The sequence below is a fragment of the Phycodurus eques genome, chromosome 19 (genome assembly GCF_024500275.1).
Source record: "Phycodurus eques isolate BA_2022a chromosome 19, UOR_Pequ_1.1, whole genome shotgun sequence".
NCBI classification, from domain to species: domain Eukaryota; kingdom Metazoa; phylum Chordata; class Actinopteri; order Syngnathiformes; family Syngnathidae; genus Phycodurus; species Phycodurus eques.
Window position 1 is genome coordinate 11,968,097 of NC_084543.1, and position 17,885 is coordinate 11,985,981.

At 40.3% G+C, this 17,885-nt stretch overlaps 3 protein-coding genes and 1 non-coding gene across 12 annotated transcripts in view; 1 reads left to right on the forward strand and 3 right to left on the reverse strand.

Moving 5' to 3' along the window:
• Positions 1-5,330, reverse strand: part of kctd17 (potassium channel tetramerization domain containing 17) — a 41,527-nt gene extending 36,197 nt beyond the window's left edge. For all 9 annotated transcript variants that reach the window (XM_061705512.1, XM_061705511.1, XM_061705506.1 and 6 more), the window contains exon 1: positions 4,923-5,330. In XM_061705512.1, the coding sequence (XP_061561496.1) occupies positions 4,923-5,246 (324 nt within the window). In that variant the 5' untranslated portion in view covers positions 5,247-5,330. The remainder of the gene's footprint in view (positions 1-4,922) is intronic.
• A 519-nt stretch (positions 5,331-5,849) lies between these two features.
• plbd1b (phospholipase B domain containing 1b) lies at positions 5,850-15,139 on the reverse strand. Its single transcript, XM_061705517.1, is given in 12 exon segments — positions 5,850-7,272; positions 7,422-7,528; positions 7,984-8,169; positions 9,581-9,721; positions 9,801-10,001; positions 11,669-11,807; positions 12,155-12,166; positions 12,168-12,299; positions 12,371-12,512; positions 14,010-14,093; positions 14,390-14,612; positions 14,905-15,139. Coding segments are annotated over 12 exon segments (1,611 nt in total). The 5' UTR covers positions 14,972-15,139; the 3' UTR covers positions 5,850-7,095.
• On the reverse strand, positions 15,099-15,171 carry trnar-ccu (transfer RNA arginine (anticodon CCU)). The gene has a single exon. It is a non-coding gene; the product is annotated as a tRNA-Arg (tRNA).
• A 282-nt stretch (positions 15,172-15,453) lies between these two features.
• cby1 (chibby 1, beta catenin antagonist) lies at positions 15,454-17,749 on the forward strand. The gene is made up of 5 exons (XM_061705516.1): positions 15,454-15,561; positions 15,790-15,900; positions 15,989-16,094; positions 16,902-17,014; positions 17,117-17,749. The coding sequence occupies exons 1-5, from the start codon at positions 15,487-15,489 to the stop codon at positions 17,183-17,185; spliced, it is 474 nt and encodes a 157-aa protein (XP_061561500.1). The 5' UTR covers positions 15,454-15,486; the 3' UTR covers positions 17,186-17,749.
• The last annotated feature ends 136 nt before the right edge of the window (positions 17,750-17,885 follow it).

Genomic DNA, 17,885 nt, shown 5'->3' on the forward strand with positions numbered 1-17,885 from the left:
GGCGATAGAGTGGAGATAAAGATAGGCGGGAGAGAAATCCTGTGTGTCTTCAGATGATAAAAGGGGAACTCCTGTCATGTCGTAGCAGAAGGTCACGTAAATATTCTCCCTCTCCAGTACAGTGCGGCGAGAGTCGCTGCTGCTGTCGGCAAAAAGCACCTGAAAAATTAATTTTTTTCCTTTGCTTTGTCTGCAGGAAAGAACATCTGCTCATTTGTTCGAGTTGAATATGTTCTGCAGTAGCCACAATAAGATATTTAAACTCATCCAGCAAACACTAGCAAAAACAATATGCTGCAGGGATAAGTGACTTACATTAGAGTAACTTTACAGTGTCTGTATTTCCACAAAAAGTGGCATCTCCTCAAATAGATGTTGGGTGTGTTGCTCACATGAAAAAATAAATACCATACCTCAAACAGATGCCTCCTTTTCCCTCCCATTAGGAAAAAAATAACCTGTGTGTCATGGTAAACATCTCTACCACAACAAACATCGCCTGTACAGCAGACGTTTCATCTAAAGTTGACATTTACAGTGGAGTTTAAATATGAAATGCAGCAAGTTGCAGCGTCCTGTTCAGCACCAAAAGCTGCAGTGTCACAAAAAGAATTAGGAATTGATTTATTCTATGTGGGACAAAACAGCTAAGCAGTGTCCAGAAAAAAAAAGAAGTGACACAGATCTACCCTGCAGTGGAAAACAGATACAAGGCATACAAGTGGTCCTCGGTTTACAACAGTACAGACATACACTGTACGATTTTTCCAGGTCACGAACAGTAACAGTAAGTTTGCTCAGCAGTGTAAGAATATCTTGTCACCTGGCACAAGAAGGCACGCTCACTTACTGTCTTTCATTAGACTGTTTTATTTTTATGGCTGAGAAGTATTTTTCATACAAAGATTTACTGTATTTATGACTATACTGCTGCGTTAGCGTAGATTAGTGGTAGACTACAGCACATTCCGATTTATGGACAAGTTTGGGTTACGTTGCGGTAGAGGGATAAGAACTCCATCATAGACCGAGGAGCCCCTGTATTCAGTATATTATTACAAAATGCATTCATACAAATAAAGGCCTTTTCCTTCAATAGTCACCTGTATTATCTGCGGTTCTGTAACTATCCACACATTCTTTTGTGTGTTTCTCCTCATTAGAGTTGTGTTTGAGCTGGAGCCTATCCCAGCTGACTTTGAGTTAGAAGCGGGTCACTTTTTAGTTGCAGGGTACACAAACAACCATTGACTCTCACATTCACACAGAGCCGTCAATTAATGTAACATGCACGTTTTTGGTATGTTGGAGGAAGCATGAATGCCCAAGGAAAACCCCACACAAGTCCGGGAAGATCTTACAAACTCCACTCAGGAGGCCTTGAGCAGAGATTAACCACAACTAAACCATGCTGCTAAAGTTCTATAATTCATCATTTTCAATTCAACTGCAAAGCCACATTAGTCCACACTGCTGGGAATATTCCATGTTACTTGAATTATGAATTAGAGGTCCTGATTCCCAATTTACTGTGGGTAGTTTTATCATGACTTGGTGGAGATAAATTGCTTTGCAATACTGTATATTGAGTATCATGTGTGATTCATCATCCATCCATCCATCCATTTTCTTGACCACTTATTTTCATTAGGGGCGCGGGCTGCTGGAGCCTATCCCAGCTATCTTCGGGCAGGAGGCGGGGTACACTCTGAACCGGTCGCGAGCCAATCGCAGGGCACATAAACAAACAGCCATTTGCACCTACGGGCAATTTAGATTCTTCAATCAACCTACCACGCATGTTTTTGGGATGTGGGAGGAAACCAGAGTACCCGTAGAAAACCCACCCAGGCACATGCAAACTCCACACAAGCGGGGCTGGGATTTGAACCCCGGTCCCCAGAACTGTGAGGCAGATGTGCTAACCAGTCGTCCACCGTCCAGCTGACTCATCATTTTGAGGAAAAACGTGTCAAGTGGATTTATGTGGAAATAAATGGAGCGCTACAATGAATGCCACATTAATCAATATCATTAAGTGTCTTGGTGGCATTGTAGTTTAATATGCTGTAGGGCTTTTAGATGCGATTATTCTATTGATTACTCCATCGATTAATTGGATAAAAATTATTTTGCATTAAGGTTTATTGCGGCGGCACGGTGGACGACTGGTTAGAGCGTCAGCCTCACAGTTCTGAGGACCCGGGTTCAATCCCCGGCCCCACCTGTGTGGAGTTTTCATGTTCTCCCCATGCCTGCGTGGGTTTTCTCCGGGCACTCCGGTTTCCTCCCACATCCCAAAAACATGCATTCATTGGAGACTCTAAATTTCCCGTAGGTGTGACTGTGAGTGTGAATGGTTGTTTGTTTGTATGTGCCCTGCGATTGGCTGGCAACCAGTTCAGGGTGTACCCGCCTCATGCCCGATGACAGCTGGGATATGCTCCAGCACGCCCGCGACCCTGGTGAGTAGAAGCGGCTCAGAAAATGGATGGATAAGGTTTATTGCAAAATCTTTTTTTGATTACTGTTTGTTAACCGATTATTTTGATCCATTTGGGATTAACAAATAAACAAAACCAAATATACTACAATTACGCAATATCAAACGAGACAGAGCAATGTTGTACTCACAAACCTTTTTGAAACTGAGAGCTACTTCTTGCGTACTGATTAATGCAAAGGGCTACTACTTAAAATACACTTCTGAGGCAGGATCAACTACATGACAATTACAGGTTTTTCATATTACATCTGCAAATAATTATTTTTGTTGGAGATTACACTGACCATTATTTTTCACCATAAATTGATTATGAATCAGTTAGTGGTTTGGTCGTAACATGTCAGAAAATGGGCAAATGTTGATCACTGTTTCCCAAAGAAAAGGTTGATGTTTGCAAATGTCTTATTTTGATTAAACACAAAGATAATCGGTCTGCTTTCATGGAGGACTACAGAAATCAGAGAATATCTACTGCAGAGAGACTGAAACCAGAGCATTAGCATAATTCTACTTTAAACAATGGCTCTAAAGGATTAATTGTTTCTTAAAATAACAGTTGATTAATTGGATTTTGATTAATTTGATAATGATTAGTTCTATATCAATTAATTGTTGCATCTCTTATATGCTGACCCAGAAATATGAGATACCAAAAGGTACAAAAGTGTGTATTTGTCTTGAATTGTAAATGCCATATGCACCCCGCCATCTATATGCAGTGGCATTTTGAAGAAGAGGCAATGAACATCACCACAACAACCCCTAGCATCGTTCTTCTCTTCCTATCGCTCACACATACTTATCAGCATATCAAAGCCAGCATGAGAATAAATCGGCATCTTACGAAATAGATCCTACTTGTAACCTTCAAGAATGCTACACGTGACAAGGATGTCGCTCTCTCACTCCACATACGATGCTGCTGTACAGACACTGTGACTGCGCAGCCCCCTGCAGAAGAGAAGGCACGTGTTCCTCAATCTGACGCCAGCTACACTCACACCATGGAAGGATGCTGAGACACATGCAAACACATACTTCAATATTCATGGAGCATATTAAATAGGAGTTGATGTAATAAGATGCAGACATACCATCTTTTTTTTTTTTTTTTCCTTTACAGCACACTTATACTTAATTCAACAATGGCAAGCTGTTTGAATTTTTATTATTATATCCTACTAGTGTGCAGATACTAGTACAATCTTTGCCCTCAATAGTAAGACAATTCAGGGCATGAATGGAATGATTAGGGTGCACTAAACTCCAATCTCTAGAAATGTCATACGGTGGTGGAGCACAATCAAAAGGAGTGTACATGATTAGAAGGAGACTACTAGTACACTCTTTGTCCTCACTAGTAAGTCAATTAGTCATTATTACTAATGCACCCTAGCCGTTGTACCAGTGCGCTGAATTGTGTTACTAGTGAAGACAAAGAGTGTACTAGTACATTGCCTTATCACACACACCATAGTTGCTCTACTTGAGCACAAAAATGTCATACAGTAGGACTGGTGTCAAACTCAAGGCCCGGGGGCCAAATCTGGCCCACCAAGTCATTTCATGTGGCCCGCAAAAGCAAATTATCTGTGTCAACTTACATGATTCTTGCCCAAATTCTCATAAAACAATAACAATAAATAGTATTGTTGAGTCATTGCAAGCATTTTCTCTTTTACAGTAACTTGAACAATAGTTGAACAAACTATTATCCTTGACTTCTGATTTCAAAACTAGATTTCCATCCGTTTGTTGTGTGTATGTAATAATATTATGAGGTGACTAAACATTTGTGTTTTCACAGTCAACGGCCCTCTGAGGGAAACCGTGACTACGATGTGGCCCGCGACAAAAATGAGTTTGACACACCTGCAGAAGTGGAAAGAACATCACCACTTGTAAGAGATTTGTTCTACTATTGAACCCTAGTCGTTCTACTAATGTGCAAAATTGTTTTACCAGTGAGGACAAAGAGTGCACTAATACATGGACAATGCAGCACACCAGTATGATATCGAATAAATACAGCTTGCCACTGGTACACGGAAAAGCCAATAACTGTAGAGCAAATACAACTAACCAATTTTATCTATACAAAGATAAGAATGATTAAGACTGTCAGAGAGGGTTTTAATCAATACAATGACTTAGCCACATGAGAAGGACACTATATTAGAAACACCTTGTGTATTGCCTCTCATTGCACTGTGCAGGTGTGCCTAATGAAGTGTCCGATGAGTGTGTAACATGTTCCAGTTGGAGGGTACTAATCATGCGTAATAAAAACTGTAGAATATTAGAGTTCGTCACATAAAGAATAGACGTAACGAGGGTGGAGGCTATTTGATGGGTTTTTTTTTTTAAGAACCTGTATATGGTTAAGTGTGGACCGGACCGTCCTGGCTGTGCTCACCGTGTCCGAGTGCAGGTCTTGCTGCTGGCACAGCCGGTACAGGAACGAAGTTTGTTCTTTTAGGAGCGTTTGCCTCGTCGTCAGGAACACGGTGCCGCCGACGTTCAGGCGAACCCACTTTCCATTATTTCCACCGCCGGAGTTGATGACCGAGCCGTTACCAACGCTATGCGACGTCTTCCCGCCGGGTTCGGTCGAGCTGGCCGGAGGACAGGTCGCCGTCTCCCCCGCTTCGTTATCTTTGTTATTGTTGTTATTATTGTTGTTGTGGTGGTGGCAGCCGTGGAGCGCGGGTTCCCACTGGTCGTCCGCCGTGGTTGCCATTGGTAAAAGGGCGCTTCTTCTCACCGACGGAGCGGAGACGAGCGAGTTTGTGTCTCCGCGTTTTCTATCGGTTACCAACCCATAGAAGTTCTGGGCGTGGCCTGAATTCATCCCGGTGCATGCTGGTCTTGGTAGTTGCTAACACCGAGCAGTGGCGGGCCGCATATTTGGTACCGTGGCCTTTAGAAGCTACTTTATCCACCCCTTTACTAGAGTCACGTCGCAATTATATCAACCATATATTGTATAAAAATGCAGCATGCAACTGTGCCACGCACACAGGGCATTTGGTTGGCATGGGCAGTGGCTCTTTCAGTAGCCAAACAAGGTGTTATTCTGTGGGGGGCATCTCGTGCTTATGCCATCAGAGAAGGCCTTCCCCCCCATACTCTACTTTTAAACCTGTGTCAGTACATTGTTTTAAAATAAATTGTGTGAGTACATGGCTAGCCTTCAATGTACATAGTCAAAGCTCCTTACTGTGTTGCTCACAGTAAGGAGGAGGTGTTCACTTTAATATCTTGCGCAACTTCAGCAGGAAGTGAAAAGGAAACACGCAGATGCAATGTTGGTACTATGCAAAGACCAAAACAACTTCACTTCATAATGGGATCAGTGTATTACTTCATTTCGCGTACAAGCAAACACTGTGTATAGGAAGTAAAACAGTCAACTGTCCTATGAGAACTCCTTAAACATACAGTAAGTACTTTGTACATTGATGCCTGCATATAGTCCTCTTTTCTCTCCTCTCTTCAAACTCCTCAATGATTTCCATATTTGGTCACAGTACAGAGTCAAATATTTTTTTAAATATCGTTTGTCTCATCCACAGGCATTGTCTTTACCATTACCGTGCATATTCTAGCCAATGTAAATGTTGATAATACTGTACCACCCATGTATCCCTTTTCTGTACTAATTGTCCTCGTTGGGGTTGCAGAGAGCTGGAGCCTGTTCCAGCTGACATAAACTGATGATATTTTACCCCCTATGATTACATACAAAATCATTTGTTATACCTGTAAATATTCTCACATTCCCAACATACTGTAAATGTTCCTACAGTTCTGCATTTCATTGGGTGTGTACCTATACCCTGAAAAATGACAATAAACTCTAATCTTTAATATCTAGAGTTTACACATTATTTATCAGGATAGCAATGATGCAGATGTATTCTGACCCCATAATGGTAATATTGTATGTTACTCGAATGAAAAATGATTTAAAAAGCAGAATATAGTCTCAAAGGATCAGTTGAAAGGGTGTGAGACTAATGTGCTATTATAAAGAATTATTACTCTCGGGCATTTACAAGTCAGTCACTGCATTAAACATTTTCATGGGAAGAAAACAGTCACTTTCCCATATCAACTTGACCAAACTAGCTGCACACTTAGCAGGTAGAAGTCATATAGATACAAAAGGAAACAAATTTAAGATTCGCTTGGAGTCCAAGGTTATGACTCTCAGTTACATAATGTGGAATGCATGAATTATTCAACCACAATTGTTTGGCAAACCATACATGGAAAACCTTGGCCCAATGGTATCAGGGTATCATGTACCCTCAGTGCTACATGTCAAACAAGTGGTTTCACTGAGAGTTAAACATTAACATTTGCGGGTGATGCTGGAGGAAAAGGTCAGCACTCCCCCCTCCTCTGGGGAATAACACTTTGCATTGTGTCCAAAGACCTGCTCAACCCAATCTGCAAACAGCCTCTGTCATGTTTCTTGTTGAATGCCAATTAACAAATTTTACCACAGAAAACTGACAAAAGATTACATTAGTCCATTGTACTGTATTTATAACTAAATATTGCAGAGGTGATGGCAGGTATGATTATGGCCGCTGGAGAGCGTGTTTCATGGTGACAAAGGAAAAGTTGTACATGTGAGGAAGACCCTCATGGGTGGTGAGGTTGAAGGAGTTCCACGAGAATGGTCGCAGACCCCCCTGTGTTGTGGGGCCGTTTATTGCCTCTGCGACCAGCTGGAGAGCCATCTGGTAGTCAGTCACCTGTGTCGTGAGACACGAGCGAGCAAGGGGGGGAGTAACAGACAGGATGAGGAACATAATGTGTTTTTACTCCACTCCCCAAATCTCCAAAACATTCACACTTTGAGTGAAGTAGCACAATCGATGGTCACAAAAACACATTGATCCACCTTAGTATCATAACAACCATCGGGGCGTGGCCTCCTTGGTCGCAGGTCGTTACGGCAACAAATGGTTTTGCACGGATGGCCTTTGGCATAAGGATCTCTTTTGTAGTCTGAAACACATCCAATATCGGACACGTCTCTTACAGCCACACAAATGGTTCCAGTTTCAAATAATTTGGTCAGATTTTTTCCCTATAGGAAATAATGGCGATATAAATCTACTGTAAGCTTTATTAACCGGACACTCAATTTTAACATGCATGTTAAATCAATTAAGGACTCCAACTTGTGAATGTGACGTTGTTTGGCTATACAGTATATGCTTAGTGAATGTCAGGCGACCACTAGACCACTGTGCAAAAAAAAATCACAAAAATGCACCAGACAAGTATAAGTATAATAAACACAAGTGAGGTAGTAAGATCTGCTGAGAACTTACAAACTGTTTAGCTTAGAGGCATATTTCTTGCTGAAAACGCTCATTGATTTACACATTTTTAGATCATTCTTTGTGTCTTGAAAAATAAAGGGTCATTTTCATCAAATATTGCATTATTACACCTACTGCTGTATCTCATGATGTGCTTGAGGGACCTGAGGTCAGACACCTTGGCCTGGTCCCTGCGGAGGATTTTGGCTCTGGGACAAAGGTCATAGGAAAAGTCTTCTCCGTATCTCCTCCACATCACATCGTACCCACTCAGGTTGTAGATGTCAACATGAAATGGAATGTTGTAGGATGGCCAGTACCCTTAAGAGTGAGGCACACTGGGGATAAATGTTATCCTGATAAACCACCAGCAGAGGTGGGTAGTAAGAAGCTGTGTTACATTTTATTTATTGAAAAAAAAATATATTTACTTGAGTATTTTTGTTAAGAAGAAACGCTACTTTTACTCCATTACATTGAGCGACATTCCGATCACTACTTGTATTTTTATTTACAGGGATTCATTATTGCTTGTGCAATCTATTTTGGTTTGTCAGAGAGACTTGTGTCACATGACTGTTTCACTAATCGAACGTAACTATTTAATTTTATTATTATGATTATTATTTTTTTACATGTCCCATTCAGCTGCATGGCCATGCAGGGGAGTTTTAAATAGTCCCTCTGCTTATTATTATTGTCATTTTTAATTATTCTGATGTTTATTGAAAATGCAGTCGGACAGAAAAGAGTTTTAGGGGACAGACCGAGGGACAGAATGGACAAAGGAATAGGGGTGTGGAACACAGAAGAACAAAGGGTAGACAGTCTAGATATTTGACTGCAAATAACATTACAAAGTCAAATCCCGTTCCTATTTGTGGACGGGGGAGACACCCGGTGAGCACATGCAACAACTAACCAATAGGACAAGTTGAGAAAGGACAGAAAAGGGCAGGACAGAATAGGATGTGTGAAATGAGCAAGGGAAGCAGACCAATCCAACATAACTACTAATGACATTTGACTCCATTTCACCAATCTGGCGGAGCCAGGTAGTCACATGACAACATACAGTATCTGCAGTGACACGGCACCAGACAGAAGCAAAGTTTTCAGTTACTTATTTACATAGCAGAAATCTATATTTAGCTTACTGACCGATAAGACTCCAGCTCACCCTCAACACAGGTCAGGATAAGCAGTACAGAAAATGAATGGAAAGACTACGAAAAAGAACAGCTATTTCATGTGTTGTCATCTGTGTCCGCCTAAAATAACAGCATTTCAGCCTACAAGAACTCCTCTTGGAGCACGAGAAACATACATGCCGTCTTGGTCTGCATTTGCAAAAGGTGATGCTCTGTGGAATTAAACTAGCAGGTCAACCACAGCAGGTGAATGCAAATTGCAGTTGCTCCAACCCATTTGCTGTGAAAAGGGTTGTCTGCATTCAAAAGGAGCAAAGGGAGAAAAGCAATGCGCAAAGGTATCCACAGCACTGAAGATAAAGCTGTAAGTTGGAATAACTCATTGTTTTCTAAAAAGCAAACAGGTGTCATCATTTCTTATAAATATGGGGGAAGCCACCTGTCAAAGTTCAATATGATACTGTTCTGAAGTAATAGTAACACTCTTACTTGAGTACAGTTTTGGGCTACTCTACCCACCTCTTGCCACCAACCTGGTTAACTATTATTATGTTGAAAATGAGTTTGTGTTTGTGTGTCACCTCCACGTAAAGCTTGGGTCTGGTCAGTGTGGATCACTTTCCCAGGAATCTGCTCCACAACAGTCAAAGCTCCAGTCCTGATGCTATGTCCAGGTGAAAACTTACCCAGATCCACCACCATGTACTGGTTGTTATACGTACCTGTAACAGGGGAAGAAATGTTGCTTTGCTTCCATCATCAACTTTCTGTTGAGCAAAATTAAGCCACTTTCGTTCGGACCTGAGTTGTATTTCGAGAAGATGCGCGCCCACTCCTCGCCACTGTGCGCCAAGCTGTTGGCCAGGCGCACTCTCTGCCAAGCCAACAGGCTGTAAGGGCTGAGCTGAGAAAACAACGAGGCGTTGAAGACACTGATAGAGGTTTGAGTCATTAGCAGGCCGCTCCCGAGCAGGTAGAAGTCATCCAGTGATGTAAGGAAGCCTGTGGGATGAGGAGGAAGGGGTGGTCACATGGAGGCAGAGGTTACAAGCAATGTGCAGTACTTTTAAAGTAAATATTGCAGTCTTTGTTTGTTAACAGCATTATGTGATAGCTAATTTCCATGAAAGGTGGTGGGATTGGGCAATGGCCAAGGAAGAAGACAGTAACCCTTTATAAGGCAAGGTTCCATACGCCACATGCTTCACTTAAAAGAATTGAACTCTCTCAGCTTGTCCACAAAGAAAGGTAAGGATGAATTATGTTATCATTAAATATAATGAAAACGGTGGATGGTCACTGTTCTGGTTAGCTGATTGATTGGCGACCAGATCAGGGTGCCATCTATCTTTCACCAGGCAGCTGGATTTATTAAAATGATAATAAGTAACTGAAGTTCTTACTGTATATTAAAAAAATAAATAATACCTTGGTATAATTTTGAAGTACAGTAGTTCTATGATTACCCTATAAAGGGTTACATTTTGGTGTAGGTCAGAATAAAAGTGCAGAGCCAGGGGTTTTTGCCCTACTTTTGTTCACTTGGAGGGCATTTTCATTTTTCCTTTTTTCTTAATTTCCCATAATGTGTATGTATGTCAGTTCCAGATTATCACACTACTACTCACTTTAAACTGCTTCAAATTATCTGCACCATTTGCACAATTATCATTGTATCAGCATTACCACATTAAGGTAACCTTTATTGCTCAGTGACTACGCAGTGTGTTTTTATGATTTTATGTCTCAAAAGTATTTTTTTTGTCAAAATGGCTGTCTGTTGCCTTACTAGAGTGCCTCCAACTACAGGAGACAAATTCCTTGTGTGTTTTTGACATACTTGGCAAATAATAATAAGACTGATTCTGATGTACCAGTACCTTTTTTCATTGTTCTGCAGCAATGACAAAGTTCTATTCTATTTTATTCTGTAATTTCAGTCATATGCAAGAAGTGGGCACCTCTGTTCAATTTGGTGCTGGTACAAAGTATGGTTGTTTGGACCTGGTTTACACTTATCATAAATGTCATCAGGTGGAACCATTCAATGTTAACTACAGTAATACCTCTATTGATGTCACTGATGTTACTGACAGTACAGTACTGTTATTTTACTGTAGTATATTACATTACAAAAGGGAAGTTGAACATTCTTATTTTTATATGACAGGGAATTGCTGGTCCTGACCTACCATGCATTTTAAACAGTTCACGCTGTCATAAAGAAAGAAAGACATTTCTTCATTGTAACACAGTGAAGTCACATCCTCCCCGCTCTAAAAATAGCAGCAGTTGTATTTGAATACCAACAGAGCCTGTAAGAGGATTTTTCCGGACCCGGGCTCCGACAAATCTTTGCTGATGAAATGACTTAGCCTGCTCTGATCTGACTGCAAGAGAAAATACGAGACATTGTGGCTGAGATTGGATGTAGACGTGCACACATTGCATGGGATGTTTAATCATCACTGCCAGAGCAGAGGAATTACTTTCAGAGGGGAAGGTTCATAATGGACTTGGTTAAACTCTAGGAGGTTGTTGTATATATTCTCTCAGAAAGAAGTGCTTTATTGAACTGGAATAGTCAGTATTTTCGGGCCATTTTTTAGGTGCAAAGTTGAGATTACTATACATATTTGTATGTATTTTTCTCTGTCGAGATTGTGTACCAGGATAGCTGCTGAATGACATTGTTCCAGTGGCTGCATGTGACACCCTGAGGTCCCAGTGTTTATAGATGCGCATGGTGGCCCCATAATTGTACCAGCTGGAGTGGCCCAACAGCAGGTTCTCAAAGCCAGATGTCACCTGGGACACAGAGAAGAGAAGGTGGACTGATGCGTTTTTGCATTGTAGTCCCATTTTTTTCCCCAGAAAATAATGATTTAGAGCATGTGTCTGGTAATCATATTCCTCATAACTTAACATATCCTGCATTGTATCACAGGAATCCTCACCCTCTTTTGCACTGAGTCTTTGTTGTCTGAATGACATGTGGATAAAAGGAGAGAATATCCCCTTTTAAGAGGCCCTTTTAACACTGTCAAGAGGAGGAAACCACATGCAGAAGGTGCAACAAAGAAGACAAAAGAAAATGTACATTGAGAATTCCTCAGTGTTCACTCACAGCTTGGGCCAAGCCAGCCCGGCCTGACCTTTATGAGTGCCCGTGCAGTGGCCCATTCCCGGTATCTTGAAAGCAGCGGGGCCGGTAGAGTTGGGGCGAGGTGTCAGCGCAGGGACAAGGTCCAGGAGGTCACCGACACCATTCAGAAAATGAACAGCAAATGTCGACAGAGGCTGGGAAGGGAGGAGAGTGAGATGAGTACGATGACACGGTGATAATCATCCCTGTAACACGCCTTACACACATCTATGTGTTTTCCTTTGGCCCACTGTCCAGCTCCAGCAATTAGACCGTCTAATTGGGCCAGGATCAGTCCCAAATGTTTCCACAGGGAGTCACTGTTCTTCCTCAGCATCACTTGCTCTCTCGCCCATTGGTCCTGTTTGCTGTGGGTCAGAGAACACTGTAAAGCACAGGTTTCAAACACACACTCACAGGTCAGCTCAAGCCACCAAAATATTGACACATTTTTCCCCTTGACTTCTGTTCAGAATTAGTCTTAAAAATGATAATGATCACATTCAGGGGTGATTATTAGGGAGAGTAAGTGTAAATGCCTCGCAGTTTAGCCACATACCTAGTCTGTAAACAAACACAATGCGGCTCAGCTTATGGCTAGCAGATGTCGTGGATAGCAATATTCTTTTGGCAGAAGGTCAAACTTGTTAACTTATCTGAAAGGGCATCACGCAAAAGTACATAGCAGAGCAGCAGAGTGGGGGAAAAAAACTTTGTATAATCAAAACTTCCAGTGGTATTTATAGATGAAACCAGAAGTTAACATACAATATTTAAAAAGACAAATGCATTTTTTTTCTCACTGTCTGACATGAAGTAAGACTAAATAAACATTTCCTGTTTTAGGTCATTTAGGATTACCAAAATTATTTCTATTTGCTGTAAATGCCAGAATAATGAGAGACAGATTTTTTTTAGATTTCTTTTTTATTTTTCCATTACTTTCTTCAAAGTCAGATGTTTGCATACATTTAATTAGTATTTGGTACAGATGCCTTTAAACTGTATGACTTGGGTCAAACTTTTTTGATATCCTTCCACAAGCTTCTGACAGTAGTTAGCAGGAATTTTGGCCCATTCACCCTGATGAAACTGGTGTAAGTGAGCCAAGTTTGTAGGCCGCCTTGCTCTCACATGCCTTTTCAGGTCTGCCCATAATTTTTCAATAGGATTGTGATCAGGGCTTTGTGATGGCCACTCCAGAACATTGACTTTGTTATCGTTAAGCCACTTTGTAAGCTGTTTGGCAGTATGCTTTGAGTCATTGTCCATTTGGAAGACCCATGTTTTCTGAAGCTTTAATTTCCATGGTGATGTATTTAGATGTTGCTTTAGTAGTTCCACATAATGTTCTTTCCTCATATTTTGTGAAGTGCACCATTCCCTTCTGCAGAAAAACAGCCCCACAACATGATGCTGCCACCTCCTTATTTCATAGTTGGGAGGGTGTTCTCTAGCTTAATATTACATCTCTCTTGTTTACACAAAATATCAGCCGTTTTCTTTTTTTTCAATTGGCACCATACCTTAAATAACTGTAGACTGTGATTTTTGGCATACTGTTACACCCGTAGCGATTACATTTATGTGGTTTCACAGTTATACCGGTCCCCTGAGGGCAACCATAACTACAGCATGATGTGGCCTGTGATGACAACAGGTTTGACAACCCAGCTCGTGTTTTGTAGTAGTATTGTATCATAATGTAAGATATTCAAATATACAGTACAACTACAAGGTTTGATTTAGCTTATTTCAAATACTGAAAAAAGACTCAAGACTGTAGACACCACTTTGCTTCCCAGAAAATGTTACTCTATTGTATCACTGTGCCATATAAATGTGAACTGATATCAACACTGTACCTTAAGAATCTTTTCAATGGATCCAGAACCTTCTCGTCCTTTATTAGCTGGGGGTACATGTTGTAGTAATGATTAAATATCTGTCTGCAATTAAAAAGAATAACAGCCAAAATAATAATTTAAAAAAAAAACATATACATTTGTATCATTTATATTATTACTATGTGCGTTCATCATTCTTTGATTTTACACATGAACTAACAGTATACACACAAATATTTAGATTTACAATTAGGAATGTTCCATCATTGTATTACTCGCCTGTTCTTATCAAGTTACAGTAGATATGTGTGCTTTTTAATACTTTATTCAGTGCTTTTATAAAGTGTTTCACATTTTGTTGGAAGGCTACACCGTAAAAGGTAATCCCATCTTCTCACCCAGCAGTGAGGTAGCCTTCCAGGTAACCAGTCAGAAAGAATGTAGTCTCATCTTCTTGTTGGACCCCTCCATAACCGGCGCAGATCTCCAAGATGCCCCATCCAGTGAGGTGCAGGGTATCATTGAAGTAACCATAAGCACCGCCCTTGGTCTCCTTCACCCCCTCCTTCAGGATAACCCTATTCTGGGCAGCATCCCAGTACACGGTGGCCTCACGGAGGTCTGTCATTGGAAGAGGATGGTTCAGGGTCACTGGGTTGAGGTTAAATAACACATTATGGAACACATGTTACAGCATTGACATAGTCATTCAATTATTTAAAGAACGTTGTTTCAACGTTGCTCTTGCCTGACCTGGCTTGTTCCTGGAGTACATAAGATTGTATGTATATAATATATGCAACCATTGTTATGTAAATTATTATATTTAACACAATACGTGGTTGTATAAACTTAGTTTTCAACAGTTGTAACGGATAGTATTTATTCTAACACTACAAATACCGATACTCACGCCAAGTGTGCACTGATGCAGCCAAAGCGTTCAACAGGATGCACAGTTCGATGGCCCGCTGCTCCATTTTTGTTGATAATTTCCTGCAGCTGTCCCAAAATACGAAGTCCTACTGCAGTTACCTCTGATCCGAGTCACGTCGATATCGCGCGTGGTGGCACATCCCGAAAATCCCGGAGGACCGAAAACACAACCACCCCAGATGGGACTCGAACCCACAATCCCTGGCTTAGGAGGCCAGTGCCTTATCCATTAGGCCACTGGGGCATAGATACGTTTACAGTATGTGTACATTTTGTCTTAATAGAATACTACCTGCATACGGATAAAATGGAATTAAACAAAAGTACTAAAAACAAATTTATGAGGCGGAGGGAATCCCATCACCATGGTGATACATTCATTGTCGAACGTTCCATTTTCTCGTCTTCACAGGGGCTTACCTCGTTACATATCAAGCCAAAACGTCATAAAAAAAACACTCAAAGAGTGATGCATGCATATCAAATTTCATATAGTTCTAATAATTGAGTAAGGGTAGTATTCGGCGTCCAATTATTTGATAACTTTACCTGTTATAGAATGGAACATTCGCACTTGCGCAGTGCAACGCATGCGTTGTGTGCACAGAAGTCGACCACGGCGTTAGTTTTGGAGGTAAATATGCATTTATAAACTTAATAACACCAGCAACTCCTAACCCGTCCGAAACAGTCGACAGTATCTATTAAAATGCAGGTATTGAGAAGTAAGATCGTTACTGTTAGCTACCTAGCATTAGCTAGTCGCATAGCGTCCTTCTGGTAACCACAAACACACCATGGCGTTAAGACCATTTCTGCATGAACACGAACATTGTTTCAATGGATTTTCGATCTTATTTAGGATCTGAAAATGTCCCTGAAGCTCCCGCGATTTGTGAAATCGTTCAGTCCGTCGTTCAGCCCGAAGAAGATTCCTCGACGGAAATCAGCATCGTTATCGAGCCTTCACACAGTAGGTTCTTGCTCCCAAACAATTCCAAACAAGTCCAAAGATGCGTGCAGAGTCAACAGATTAGAGAGACCGTTGTCCTCTCTTCTAGTTGGACCGTTCCACTCAGGAAGTAGAATTGGGCCTTGACTATGGACCTCCTTCAATGAACATTGGAGGACATTCGTTGAAATTTGAAGATGGACAGTGGATAACAGGTGATTGCAAGCTATTTTTTCCCCCAGTGCAGAGAATATCACCATGCTTCCTGTGTTTGAGCTTTGTGTCTATACAGAGGGTCCTCAATTTAAAAGAAGGCAATCATTTTTTAGACATCCATATTCATGAAATTTGTCCTCCGCATTCAACCCAGAGGATTTCCACACTACGGCCCGAGGGCCATTTGAAATAAATAACATTTAACATGACCTGCAACACTATTTAAAAAAAAAAAAAAAAAAAAAAAAAAAGAGGAAAAAAGGGAATGCAGCATGACAAGGGAGGATTCCCCATGGGTGCAACGCCCCCTGACCACGACAACTAATTAGTTTATGTATAGAGCTTTTCTCGGTATGCAAAGAAACTATTTGCAACTAAAAATAGTAACATTTCTCTTCATAACGCTAACTAATGATAATTCTATTTCAGAAGTAAAATTGGACTCTTCCACTTTCTGCTCTGTGTCAAGGTCCGATTTGTGAACGTATAGTATTAATGAACCTCGAGTAACTGCTTAAAATGTTTTCAGTTTACTAAAGATTGGTCTGATATTGTTTCTAAATGTGAAGATATGCTCAATGCAGGGGGATACAGGACTTCGGGCCAACCCAAAATCTTAAAACTAGTTGCCTTATTACATTTAATAGAAAGCTGTGATGGACAGTGGATATAAAAGTCTACACACCCCTGCTCAAAGGCCAGGTTTAACTTTGCAGCTGCCGCAGTTAGGAACCTTGAAGCCAAGGACCCCCTGTATATCACTGAGTGCCATCACAGTATCCATTTTCTTCTTTCTGTATGGTCAGAATCGGGTGGAAATGTAGCCGTCCGAGAAGTAGAGCGGCTTAAGAAGAAAAATATGCAGCTGGAGGAGGAGAATAATATCCTGAAATTGAAAATAGAAATTCTCATTGACATGGTGAGAAAAGAAGCCTGGGTTACAACATGTTCTGCATCATCTTCATATATTTTATTGTTCTTCATTTCTTCTAATCATCTGCATTGGATCTTTTCTGTGTAGCTGACAGAGTCGACAGTAGAGTACCACCTGATGGAGAAAGAAGTGGAGGTGATAAAGTCTCAACATTGAAGGAATGACAAACATGATACAATGCCTTCCTCATAGGAAGTTTTTAAGTAGAATTTGTTTTGATTTATATATATATAGATATATATATATATATATATAGCACACAATTGCTTAGTTTATAGCAATATATTTTATGCACTAGGTTACATTAATTTTGAATAGCCTTATTTTTTTATTACCTACTGTATATTCAATGTTCATCTGTTTGACAAATGATTTTTCTATTCTCTTCACATTAAAGTGAAACCTGTAACAAAGTAGTTGGAGTAGTTTTATTGGATAAAGTTTTTGGTCCATGATGAAACAATGAGCAATTAAGCACATTTTATTTTAATAGTTTGAAAATAAATGATGCCTAGAATAAATAAATATTGTGTAATTATTAATTATTATTGAAACTTATTTGTATCGATTCAATTGTTGTTATAGTGTAATGAATTCTTACTTGAGGGATTATAACCAGTAAAATAAACTTTAAAAAAAAATCACCATGGTAATAAACTCACCTCATTGTGAACCAAAAGTTCCCCAAATTAAATAATGAACTTTATCATGAATCATTAAATTATTCCAACATTTACGTAAATATTAAAACAATATTAAATGTGTCATGAATTATTTATTTCAGTATTTCTTAACTTACTTGAAAATTAAATTAATTCACCACGTATTTCATTAGTTAAACATTTGAATCAATGCA